Here is a 12877-nt window from a genome sequence, read left to right as displayed (position 1 = left end):
AACATGGAGGATTGCATGATATATATCACCCCTATATGCTTATCTCATACAAATAGCAATGGTGCCATAAGGATAGCAATTACCATTAAATTATTTGACATAAGTGAAAAAATATGCAACTGTTATGCACTCTACTGTTCTGTACAGAAATACTATTTACAAAATATTGCCATTGTTTGGGCTAAAAACACAAAGTTACACCAAACATATCTCACAGTAAAGTAAACCTGCTGCTGGGGCTCTGGTGCACTGCCCTGTTCTTTCACCTACAGATAAGGATTAATGAATGCAATTAATTTCAGTCGATGGGGTCCATTGACGTTGCTTTAAACTTACCAGGATCAGTAAAGCATCCAGGAGCTTGGTCAGCTGCCTGAGGAATTTGTGCGGAATGGAACTGAAGATCTTCATACGTAGTTTATTGATTCTCAAATTGAGAAAAACAAAGAGCGCTCCCAACAAACCCCCAATGATTCCTAGGATAATCGTGGGAATAACCGCTAAAATACTTATATTCAACAGATCTTTTACCTGCAAATAATTGAACAGACAAATCAGGCCACAGTTTACAGAACACAGAAAGGATTTGAATTATCTCTAACAAGACTTAAAACACCCTTAAATAACATACCAGGGCTTATTGTATCAAGATATGGCAAGCAATAATCATTAAAAGACAGGAAAAGCCAATTTCTGCTGAACTCTGACATTGTTCACAAAATATAAAGTAAGCATGTTGACCTTAAACAAAAATAACATGCATTTATGTCCTTGGGGCAAAAGTGCACACTGTATAAAAAATTGTATTAAACAACTCTTACTAGAGGTTAAAACAATAGTAAGTTACAACTATGTTTCCAGTGCAGTGCAGAGTCTGGTCTAGATATCACATTTAAAGGGATAGCTTTGGATAAACAATATAACAAATTATGGACCTATATTTCCATAAACTATTAGGGGCACATTTACTAAGCTCGAGTGAAGGATTAGTATAAAAAATACTTCGAATTTCGAAGTATTTTTTTGGCTACTTCGACCATCGAATTGGCTACCTCGACCTTCGACTACGACTTCGAATTGAACGATTCGAACTAAAAATCGTTCCACTATTCGACCTTTCGCCACCTAAAACCTACCGAGCACCAATGTTAGCCTATAGGGAAGATCCCCATAGGCTTTCCTTGCCATTTCTGATCGAAGGAAATTCGTTCGATCGATGGATTAAAATCCTTCGAATCGTTCAAATGATTTTTCCTTCGATCGAACAAATTGTGGTAAGTCCTTCGACTTCAATATTCGAAGTCGAAGGATTTTACTTCGATGGTCGAATATCGAGGGTTAATTAACCCTCGATATTCGACCCATAGTAAATGTGCCCCTTAATGTTGTTTTAGGGGCCCTAATTACATTAACGTTAAAAATTTGCATGCCAATGACCTAAACTCAAGAAGTTAAAGGAGAAGTCAAGATGTTAAAGTAGAAGTTTGATTTTAATTCACAAATAAGATTGCCCCATTCTTAGCAACTCTTCAACTCATCTTCATTTTTTATTTTTTTATGGTTTATCCCATGCTTTATCCATCTTTATCCAGCTTGCAGTACAGAATGGTCACTACCCCGAGCAACAAAGAAAACAATTCTCCGCAAGGCTACATTCTACTTTAACTTCCACATCACTAGCTATTTGACCCTTGCAAACAGATAGCAGATAAAGATCTCTTACACGTTGTTGTTTTTTTGTATATATGTTTCTTTTCATTTACGTACTTTTTAACCGCTTTAAACTCACATTTCTCTTACTTGATTAAGTGCCATGTAGTCTTCTTCATATATTACATATTGAAACAGATAAGGAAATGGCTAAGGTAAAAACATGTTGCTACTATAATAACTAATATTCAATTTGTCAGTATGTGGAAATTAATCTAATAAATGAAATAAAACACACCCAAAATATTATCCTCTGTTCAGCTTTGAAAAATCCAAAATATCCTTCATACACAAAGCCAACAAATGAAGATGAGAGAACTTCTGTAGTGAAGGTGGCCACCAAGCAGCAGAAGAATGTTTGCCATGCCAACTTAACATCCCAGAAAGAGGCTACTTCCTCCAGAACAAAAAGAAGCCCTCCTACAGGAGCCCGGAACACAGCAGCGATGCCAGCCGCTGCTCCAGCTGTGATAAACTGCCTCCTGCAACAGGAAAACACAGACATGTTAAAAGTTTTAATCATAGCTCAAATTGCATTGTGCAGTGGTGGGGAGCTCTTCTTTTTAAATGTTACTTGTGAACACATTGGTCATGAAATAATCAGTGGCCTAACTAGAGGCCTAACATTGTGCCTTACTACTTGGCACTCCCATGGCCCTAATGCTGCATCCATCCCTCAATTGGCTCCATAATACTTTTTTTTTATATTTGACTTGGACAAAGTGGACAAAGTTCTTGGTATTTTGAGACTATTATGTAAAGCAGTAGTTTCAAAACTTTTGCTGGAGGGGTTGGAGCAGTGACTTGGAAACCGACTAAATTAGGATTTTATGGGAAAGGCTATTTTGTTTTATAGATACTCAGGAAGGTAAGCTGAAAGATCTAATAGAATGGGATTTGGGTCGAGAGCATATTTGCTGTTCTAGGTAGTCTTGAACAGTAGCTGAATGGCTGTTACATTATGGGCTAAGGGGGCCCTCAGCAATGGTTACACTTCCAAAGAATTCTTAAAGGTAAAGGAAAGGCTAAAATTAAGTAAGCTTTATCAGAAAGGTCTAAAAACAGTAATGCTGCTCTGAGTTCTCTGTCAAAAAACATAACATCATTTCTTTCCTTGTTTATACAAGGGCTTCTGTATCAGACTTCCTGTTTTCAGCATAAACCTCCAGGGCTAGGGCTTGAGCATGCTCAGTTTGCTCCTCTCTCCCTCGCTTTTCCCCCTCCCTCCTTGCTTCCCTGATGTAATCTGAGCCCAGAGCTATGAGTGAGCAGGGAGAGACTCAAGCAGAATGTGATGCCATACCAAGCTAATATGGCATCTGCTATCCTAAACAAACAGAGAGAGGTTCTAGAGCTGTTTACTCAGGTATGTTAAAGCATTCAGCAGAATAAATATAGTGTTATCTATAACACTATTGTGGGTAATCTGTTGGCAATAAACTGCTTTGATAACTTTCCTTCTCAGACATAGGGAAACACATTTCAGATTTAATTGGGACAAATCAACAAAAGGGCTTATAGTGGGATAAAGGACATTTCTTTTTTGGCTATGACCTATTGTTCTGCTAGGAAACTTTGAATATTAAAAAATATATATTTTTGGCAGTTTATTATTAGTATTGTTAATATGTACCAACATATCAGCAGCCCTTTTAATAAATGGGTGTATACACTGAACATACACATTACATTTAAAAATACAACAAATAACTGATACAACAGGAAAAAAAGGATTCTGCTTAGTGGATCTTATGTCTGTATATCTTATATCTGTCACAATTTCCAGCTTTTGATGATAATTTCCTCTTCTCGTGTGAAATTACCTTTGATTGGATATATGATGTACTATTCTCCAATGCATGGTCTACGCAACAATAGGATCTATTCTAACTGTGTTACTTCCCAACTACAGCAATCCATATACTGTTCTATTTAAAAACAGAGCCTTCAGTAATATTATGTGTAATATTAGATGACAATGTTGCATTAGAATGTATCAAAGGTAAACAGTGAAACTGTGCCTAATATTGATGAATGAGTTCCATTAATCCACAGCAGTCAGCAAATATATATATGCCATACTTACTTATCCGCTGAGTTTCTAAATCTTGTGAAGAATGGAAGATTTATTCGAAGAGTCTCAGACTTAAACTGGCTGAGGCCACATCCAATGGCTGCTCTGCAATAGCAATTGGTATGGCAGGTGAGAATCATTGCTACAATTATTTCTAATGTTTACTGCTATATTACAATCATATATTTCCCTCAAGAGAAGTCATTTTTCTCCATGTTTAATGAAATGTAGTGCCTGATATATGCAGCATTTATATATAAAGTGAAGTCTAACATAAATGAAAACCAGTCTTTGAAAAAACAATAATGTATTCTTTTCATTTCTTGTACAAACATTTATTTATACAAAAAGAGATGATTTTTATTTTCTCTCTTCACATGTCAGTGCTGCTTTTAGGGGGAATCAAGCAAGGTATTCACTCCTTGTCGGGTCCCTCACTTTGTGGGACCTGTAGAAAAGTATTTATATGTAATGGGAAGGTAAAATAATTCCATTGGTCCCAAAAGATTTAGCTCTTTTCCGGACAAATAATAAGAGGCTACTTTTTTCTACTTGGTAATGACAACAACCTTGTACTACACATTTATATATATATATATACGTTTATAAGGATATCATTTACTGGATATTTATGGCTGTTGTGGCTCATATATTTCCATACAGTCAGTGCCATACTATCAGGGGTGTACAGTGAGAACTGAGGTCAGGCACCTGATAGCAGATGAGGGCTCCAAGAGATCTAAATGTGCAATTTGCAGGTTGGAAGGTGGAGGAGCTTGTGTGTGAGGTTTGCATGGATTGCAGAAAGACATTTTTTCATTGGCAGGGCCTTCTGTCCAGGGGACCGGGAGACCAATGGGTTAATAGTTGGTGCCACCTTGAGAAGAAGGGACCCATTAACTTAGTGATATGGGGTTCCATTATTTCTGATGGAGACCCTGCATACTGCTTTATGTCTGGCTGCTGTCTATGTAACAAAGGGATGCTAAGAATTTACTTGAACAATTATTCAGATAGTGTTTATGCACCTTTTACAAATAAACCCAGATGAACGAGCTTGTATTAAAAAGGGCATATGTTTTGGGGGGTTATTTATCAAAGGTCCAATCTTAGATTTTTTATACCTCAAACAAACTCGAATGGTTTCTTATTTAAGAAAAAACTTGATTCTGCGACTTCCAGTTGCTAAACCTGAAAACATTAATTGATTGAGATTTTGGCAAAAATAAATTTGAATCTGCCAGCATATGGCCACCTTAAGACTAGTATGTACTGGCAGAAAGGAAGCAGAAATTGATCCAGTTTTTGGGCAAAAGTCTCCAAAAAAACTTGTACATCATGAAGGCTATTAACATCTTTAAATGGTTCAAGGGACCTCTGCCATTGAGTTCTACATGATCTCAACAAGTTTTAGATGGTGTATTTTCTGATTCGAGCTATTTCCATGGTCAGGGTATAATAAATCTTGAAATTTTTTTTAAAAAATTTAGGTTTTTTTAACACGAAAATGTGATTTTTGACCAGAAAAATAAACCCAATTTTCGGGGAAAACACCACTCGAACCTTAATAAATCTGCCCTTTTATCTTTAAGATATTTTTTAGTTGCATTTAATATACCAGCCTAATCTAGTCTGGAAACCAGTGATGAGCCAGAATCTAAACCTTTAAAAAGCCTGTAGACAGCTATACAGGAGGGACAAACACATCTCTGAATAAAGTTGCTTCTTACCCTACATGAATCATTGGTGCTTCTGGTCCACAGAACATTCCTGCTGACACTGCTAATGCACAGGAAATGAAAGATCCAAAGAAAGTTCTTATGTTAAAAATGTGCCTTATTGAGGCGCCATTCAAATAGCCAATGACCTCAGGAAGCCCACTGGGTGATCCAGACGGACAGAAGAACTGAAAAAAACATGTAATAAACAAGTGTTAGAAATTCATGGGTAACCATAGCCTGTTAATATATATATATATATATATATATATATATATATATATATATATATATATATATATATATATATATATATATATATATATATATATATATATATATTATATATATTTATGCATATGTACACTTTCATACATGCCATGGCACTCTAAGGTAATATCTAATATCCTCCTGTTGCCATCACTAAGAACTGTTTATAAATATTGGAGTACTTCAGTCTGCCTGTACTACTGCTTCCTCCTTGGCCCTGACTTTTACCCCGGTAAGGCCAATGACAAAATGCCCCCCTTTATAAAATATGAATATATTAGAAATGACCTTCGGTAATGGTCATGGGACTCCTTTGTTACTTATATATGTTATTATATTTTACAATAGGGGGGTACATTATTCACTACATATACACCTAGGGGGTTATTTATCAAGGTCCAAATATCCGAACCTCGAATGGAAAAAAACCGGAGGAAAAAAAACTACAAATTTTTCGAGATTTATTAATCCGATGGTCTAAAAACTCTGAATCCAAAACCCAGCATATAAAAGCTCTCGAGGTCCTGTAAAAGTCAATGGGGAAGGTCCCAGTGTCTGCGATGATGTCCATACTGATATCGATGAGTTTGTGGTTTCTGCGCAAAAAAACCTCAGAAAACTCTGATTTTTTCGTAGAGTTTTTTTGCGCAGAAACCACAAACAATTCAGAGTTTTAGGGGAAAGCTCTGAAGTTTGACCAGCCCTATTTTTTCTTCTTTTTTATAACTTAGAAATGCTCAGATAAATAACCCCCTAGAGCCTTGTTGAAAACGTCTAATTCTTTCTAAGGTTTTACTTACCACAACAAGCCCAGCTGAAACCAACATCATTGCAAAGCCAGTGGCAACTATAATCATCCACGTTGTGAGAAAGTCATTGTGCTACCATATACAAAAAAAGTACAAGAGGATTAGTTATTTATGACATTGACAGATGATGATGTTGTACACACTTTTTATTACATTAAAAAAAAATGTCAAAGTGCAGGACGCAAAGTGGAAAAATATGGTGAATTGCACCTGTTTTGTTCCACTTGGCACCCTGCCCTGTACAGTAACAGACACTCTTCATCTAGCATGCAGCCAGTCCAGTTTATGAAATGGAAATGATATGGATAAAGCTAGCATGGTTGACAAATAATTTCCCTGCAGATTTCTGATATCTGCCCATTTTGGTAAGAAAATAGCTAAGCAAGGGCAAGCAAGATGAATCTTTAGATTCAGCTAAACTATTTATATTGATATAACACAACATAAGGAACAGTGAAAAAAGCTGCGCTAAACGATCTGGTCATTTTTCAAAATGATAGAAAAACAATAAAGTCTTTGATTCAAAATATGTTAACCCAGCACATTATGTTACTATGAATATCTCTACAATTGTCTTTCTCCTTTCTTTATATTTACAATAACTGTCTGTTTTACAAGACAATACACTGTATTTCAATATTTTATTTTGCATGACCTTCACTGGTGGCATTAGTATTACATGTTCTAGATCACTGATCTTCAACCTTTCTCTCTAAGGTTACTGCTAAATTAAAGCTACCAGAGAATTAATGTGTTCATTAACGGGCCATTGATTCTGGTGCATGCTATCAACTGCCTTGGCATCTAAGCAACATACAGGTGAACTGTTTCCTAATGAGCCATACAACATGCTCTAGAGGCTTCTAATCTTAAATAGAATTTTGCAACATTAGACGGGTAATTTACAATTGTAGTTGAAAGTGTGCTCAAGCTAAAATAGACACAAATATTGCACATGTTAGCACAATTGAATCGAAACACAGTCCATGTATTCACTGAATCATGCCCAATGGAACCTATTCAACCTGGAGTAACAATGGACCACTATAAATGGTGGTAATTCCAGAGTTTCCAAGTTAGGTTGCATCTTTTTTTCAAGGGCACACACAGGAAGCTACATGATTCCCAAAATATTAGCTTCAACTTGCACCCAATTTGCAAACACAGACACATCGTGTTTCATTATGACTTATGCAATTCCCAGTGTGGCTGCAATTATGATGGAATTCGGGGGGGGAGCTGCTTTGGGGTTAGAAAACCAACAGGTGATTTCCATCTGAAAACTGCACAGAAGGCATAGATCTTCCCTGTCATAGGGCTGCTGTACTTCTGGGTTATTGCACTAAGCCACTACAAGGCACATCATTTCTGTTCATTTATCTGGGTTTATATCTTCTTTACTCTCATCTATGTGTACATGCTGTTAATGTAACATTGATATGCAGTCACTTACTTGAATATACTTTTCAACAAGCTCCCACTTAATTTCAAAGAGAAAATCAATTATTTGGTGCATCAAGAATCCAAAAATCCCAACAAACACTCCTATAAGTCCCATCATGAACCAGCGATCCCAGTCTGATCTGAGAAATGATGACAGAGATTAGTTATTAGTATTGTAGGACATTAAGCTTCTATAGGCAACATGCTATTTCATGTTATGCTTTATACTATATATTCTTCGTGCTCTTTCACTTCTGCCTGATGGAATAGTAAATAACCCCTAGTAACTTTATAAAGTTAGAATTAGAGTAAATGTGAACAGGAAAAATGCAAGCAGAATTCTCTTGGGAATGAATAGAAAAAAAGAGACCTGAAAAAGATCATGTAGTTAATAGATTCATTGCAATTTAAGGCTAAATAAAAGAGTTTAAAAACAGGTAAACTTTCCATTATACCCTTGATGAGTAATATAAGGTATGACAGGAGTTTTAACAAGATAAATAAAGAGATGCTCCAAATGCAGGGTTCCTTTTGGAAATAAACACAATTATTTGGATTGTAAATTATTATTCAAATTATTTGGATCACACAAATAATTTTGTAGGATCTCCATTCTGAAATATTTTTTCATACATGCACCACTGACACAGGGGGTAAAAGTGTAGTTATCACCATTATTGATTCTATAGGTATGGGACATGTCTTTCAGTTTGCTCAGGACCAGGGAGCTTCTGGATAAGTTCTTTTAATAACAAATCCCATACTGGAAGCTTTCTGGATAACATGTTTTAATATAATGTATCCCATATCGTTATACTGAAAACCCAAATTTAGTATTGTTCTGAATATGAACTCTAAGGGGGTTATTTGCTTAACTCCGAATGCAAAAATCATGAAAAATTCGTAATTTTTTTTATAAAATCTGACTTTTAAAAAATCACTAATTATTCCGAATTTATTAAACCCAGAGGATGAAAAACTCTGAATCAGAAAATCCGGCATCTCAGACCTGTCGAGGTTGCATATAAGTCAATGGGAGAAGTCCCAATGATTTTTTGATGTGCGCTGGGTTTCGTGAAAATCGGATGAAAAATTCGAAAAAATTGTGAAAATCTGATTTTTTTTCTACAATGTGAATTTTCGGGAAAATGTATTAATAAATAAGCGTAAAAATACCCAGCAGATTTGATCGGAGTTTGTAGCAGAAAATATTGATATAAATTCAGACTTTGATAAATAACCCCCTAAATGTTGGTGAATTGCAAATGATGGATTCAATCCAGTTTTGCGAGGGCTCATTGTGAATAAAGGAAATCCACTGTAATCCAGGTATAGCAGGAACATAAAAGATTCAGCACTAAACATTTTATATAACATTCAAGACGGGCAAGTGATTACAGTCCAGCTAAAAAACAATCATTTAGGCATAGACAGTAATATTATTGTTTTTATTATTAAATATTAACATTTGTAAAGAAATAGTTCTAGGCTAAAATCTGATAAACAATTTTTTGTATAAAAGATTGTACAATTTGGGATAAACTGAGGCAACTATCAGCAAATATATAATTAAATATATAGTAAAATGGAAAGCTATAGAAAAGAATTACATTTGGACAGATGTATACTTGTCATAGAATAGCTTGCTTTTCAATTCTACATTACCCGAGTGGCTTCTCCTGTAGCCATGTTTTATATGCTTCACTGTGAGAAGGTAAATAGTTCAGACTCTCAGGCGTCTCTTGAAATTCCTTCTTTTTGTGACATATTCCATTAGATATGTGCGGATCCAGTTCATCCAACTCATCCAAAACATCTTCTGAATTTTCATTTCTACCAAATTTTGGAGGTACACATTTAGTTATCTCAGAGACCGCCATGATGTGTAAGAAAATGAAAGAGCAATCAGTGTACCCCAAATACCCCACTGCGGCCAGATAACTGACTGACTGGAAAAGAATGTTACACCTTGATCTACTTATATATGGGTCTTCCAATGGTGAAAAAAAAAATAGCCGCTAAATAACATAAACATAAATTAAATTTTAGTCATTCAGGGATAGGCTATTTTTGTTATTGCATAATGCAGACTTGACACATTTGTCTTGTTTTAACTAGATTCAGTATTTTCAGTATTTTCTTCTTGGTATTAGATACTTGTTATTATAACAAATCCATTTTTCTAAGAACTGGTTGCTAATTCTCATTAATGAAAAAACGCATCTCATTTTAGTGACATTGTGACCCTAGAAATTTTGATTTTTGGATAGTTACTGTAACTCCATTAAGTAAGGCAACAGTGAAAAGCCCTGATATTCTTCAAATAAAATATCATTTGGAAGAGAAGTGTATATAAGTGTATATGTCTGAGGAGAAACCATACAAAGTCAATTCAGGGGATAAAGGTATATGGCACTGGCCTAGCCACACGCCAGTAGTGAATCCAAATAGAAAAGAATGCCAATGCCTGTGGTTGCAGCAAACGGGGTGATCCCAAATGTATTCAATGGTGCTATACAACACTTTTCAAAGTCAGTCACTGGGGAAGGGCCATGCGGTCCCGAAACGTTTGATCAATTGAAATGTGTTGTATAGAACCACTTAATACATTTGGGATCACCCCGTTTGCTACAACCACAGGTATTGGCATTCTTTTCTATGAGGAGAAACCATAACCATTTTGTCTTGTGTTTTTGTGTTTTTAGAAACACTATTCACACTGAAACTCGCAAATCCAAAAACCCATCTATTTACTGTAAACCATAAAATTACTGTTTCGCACTGGAAAGTGAAGATAATTGCTCTTGTTTTTTCACAAACCTAATCTAGATCACAGAGCAACTGACATGCAATTCGCAAGGATAGTACTCACAAGACTTCTCAATAAACCTGCCAATCCTTTTCCATTCTAAACTTGTTATTCTAGGAACTGTGAAGCCACGTGAGCTATTTAAGTCAACGGCCATTTTTGTTATTATTTATAAGGTTAAAATAGCTTTATAGATATGGAGAATTTTGTGATGATGTTCGCTACATTTCAATTAAGGTTTATTAATATGGCCCTTTGGCTAATCCAACAACTATATATTTTAAAAATAATCCACTACAAAATATTGATGCAAACAGAGAAGGATCTATAACAGAGATTCTGAAACAATGGGACTTGTCACACTAGGGTATCTGTAGTAGCAAAGGCCAGTTTATTACCCAGTTAGAGTGGAATTTGGGCTGAATGCTCTTCTAGCTATACCTAAAAGACAACTAAAGACCAGTTAGGGTGATATTTGAGTGAAAATTATTTTCTCGTTTCAATATTATTGGAATTAAATTATAAACAATGATTTAATATATGTGTAATTGTGTTCCTGTTGTGTACGTAAAGGGCCTTTGGCTAAATGTTGAACCACAAAAGGTAACCCAATCCAAAATGTTTGAAAAAGCTATAGGGCTGTAGGTAATAACAAACTGCTGATAATTTGGTAATTTGGATCTCCATACCATCTGTCTGTTAAAAACCATTTAAACATTAAATAAACCCAATAGGCCTGTTCTGTTCATGCAGAATAGTTAGGATAAAGTACAATGAACTGTTTTATTATTAAAGAATAAAATTAAATCCTTTAAAATATTAGAATAATTATCTTAAAATGGACCCTAAGGTAGATGGTCTAATCACATTATAGGAAATTACATCATAAAAAAACTGCTTATGTTTTTGTGCAAGTTCACATGGTTACTAGTGACCAAGATACCATAGAAAAGGGTTTGTGGTAGCCCAAAACAAGTTGTATGAAAAACAAATACATTTGCAAAATCGTCTGCTTAATCCCCCTTTCCTATCTTTCAATATTGGGCCATGAGAAAGAGGAGTAGGTACTACCAAATGTGACTATTTGTTCAAGTTGTTTATTTTTGTCAGAGGTACATGAAATACTGCAATAAATTAAGGCTACTGGCACACAAAGCCATTACAAATAAGGGACTAGCCCCAGTGCCGTATTATGTAAAACATTTGACTTTTATATAAAAGAAATGATTTTCCTTGCGTGCTGGTAGCCTGCCTTTATTTGACAAGGAGGGAGTGCCGTCTCCTGGATTACCAAGCACCAAGCCATTGAGGCCTGTGTGTGCACATGGGATTCCCCCTGGTATAACTCGAAAATACTCTATGCACCTCTAGGATTCTTATCTGTTTTATCTGCCACTGCCTTAGTTTCTGTTTGTCTTGTTAAGAAATCATGTGTTGATGAAAGAATGCAGATAGCCAAGTTTAACAGGAAACAAGATTAAAAGTGAAATGTATGAATTTTTAAATTATAGGAGTCATAAATGTGGTGCAAGTGTCATGTGTGTTAAAGGGGACCCGTCACCCAAACAAAATTATCCAAATCCTATTTTATCATGTTAGTCAAGCAAAATGAACTTTAATTACACTGTATAAATTATTTGAATCTTGTTTCCATCAGTCTGGCAACTCATAATTATAGCAAGCAGGAAGGAGCCATTTTGTGGACACTGTTATTAAGGCAAGCCTTGAATCATCTCAGAATCTTGTTTGTGCACCAGGGGACAGGGACCCAATGTCCATCCCCATGCACTGGTTACACAATTAAATCGTTAAGAGAGCTGGGGGAATGTAGGGAGAGCGGTTAAATGTAGGAAGTGCTGAATGGAAAGTGAAAGTAATTGCTTGCCCTGCCTCTATGCCTAGGCATAGAGGTCGGGGTAGGCAATATTTGATTGACAGCTGATATTTTTAAATGAGTTTAAAAGTTTAAATAGAGTGCAATTAACATTAACTTACCTTTCACACCAAGGTCATGTGGTGGGCACTTGCAATGGGTGTACCTTTG

At 35.6% G+C, this 12877-nt stretch overlaps 1 protein-coding gene across 2 annotated transcripts in view; it reads right to left on the bottom strand.

The window, feature by feature from the left end:
• The window catches only part of LOC108719242 (chloride channel protein C), a 71620-nt gene that overhangs the window by 51906 nt on the left and 6837 nt on the right, over nt 1-12877 (bottom strand). For both annotated transcript variants that reach the window (XM_041566420.1, XM_041566419.1), the window contains 7 exons: nt 9690-9857; nt 8035-8164; nt 6573-6653; nt 5515-5690; nt 3797-3889; nt 1949-2192; nt 337-531 (listed from right to left, as the gene is read on the bottom strand). In XM_041566420.1, coding sequence (XP_041422354.1) covers nt 337-531; nt 1949-2192; nt 3797-3889; nt 5515-5690; nt 6573-6653; nt 8035-8164; nt 9690-9857 — 1087 coding nt within the window. The remainder of the gene's footprint in view (nt 1-336; nt 532-1948; nt 2193-3796; nt 3890-5514; nt 5691-6572; nt 6654-8034; nt 8165-9689; nt 9858-12877) is intronic.

The sequence above is a fragment of the Xenopus laevis genome, chromosome 6L (assembly GCF_017654675.1).
Source record: "Xenopus laevis strain J_2021 chromosome 6L, Xenopus_laevis_v10.1, whole genome shotgun sequence".
NCBI lineage: Eukaryota > Metazoa > Chordata > Amphibia > Anura > Pipidae > Xenopus > Xenopus laevis.
Note: the sequence above shows the minus strand (reverse complement) of the source record. Positions and strands in the feature narration are given on the sequence as shown.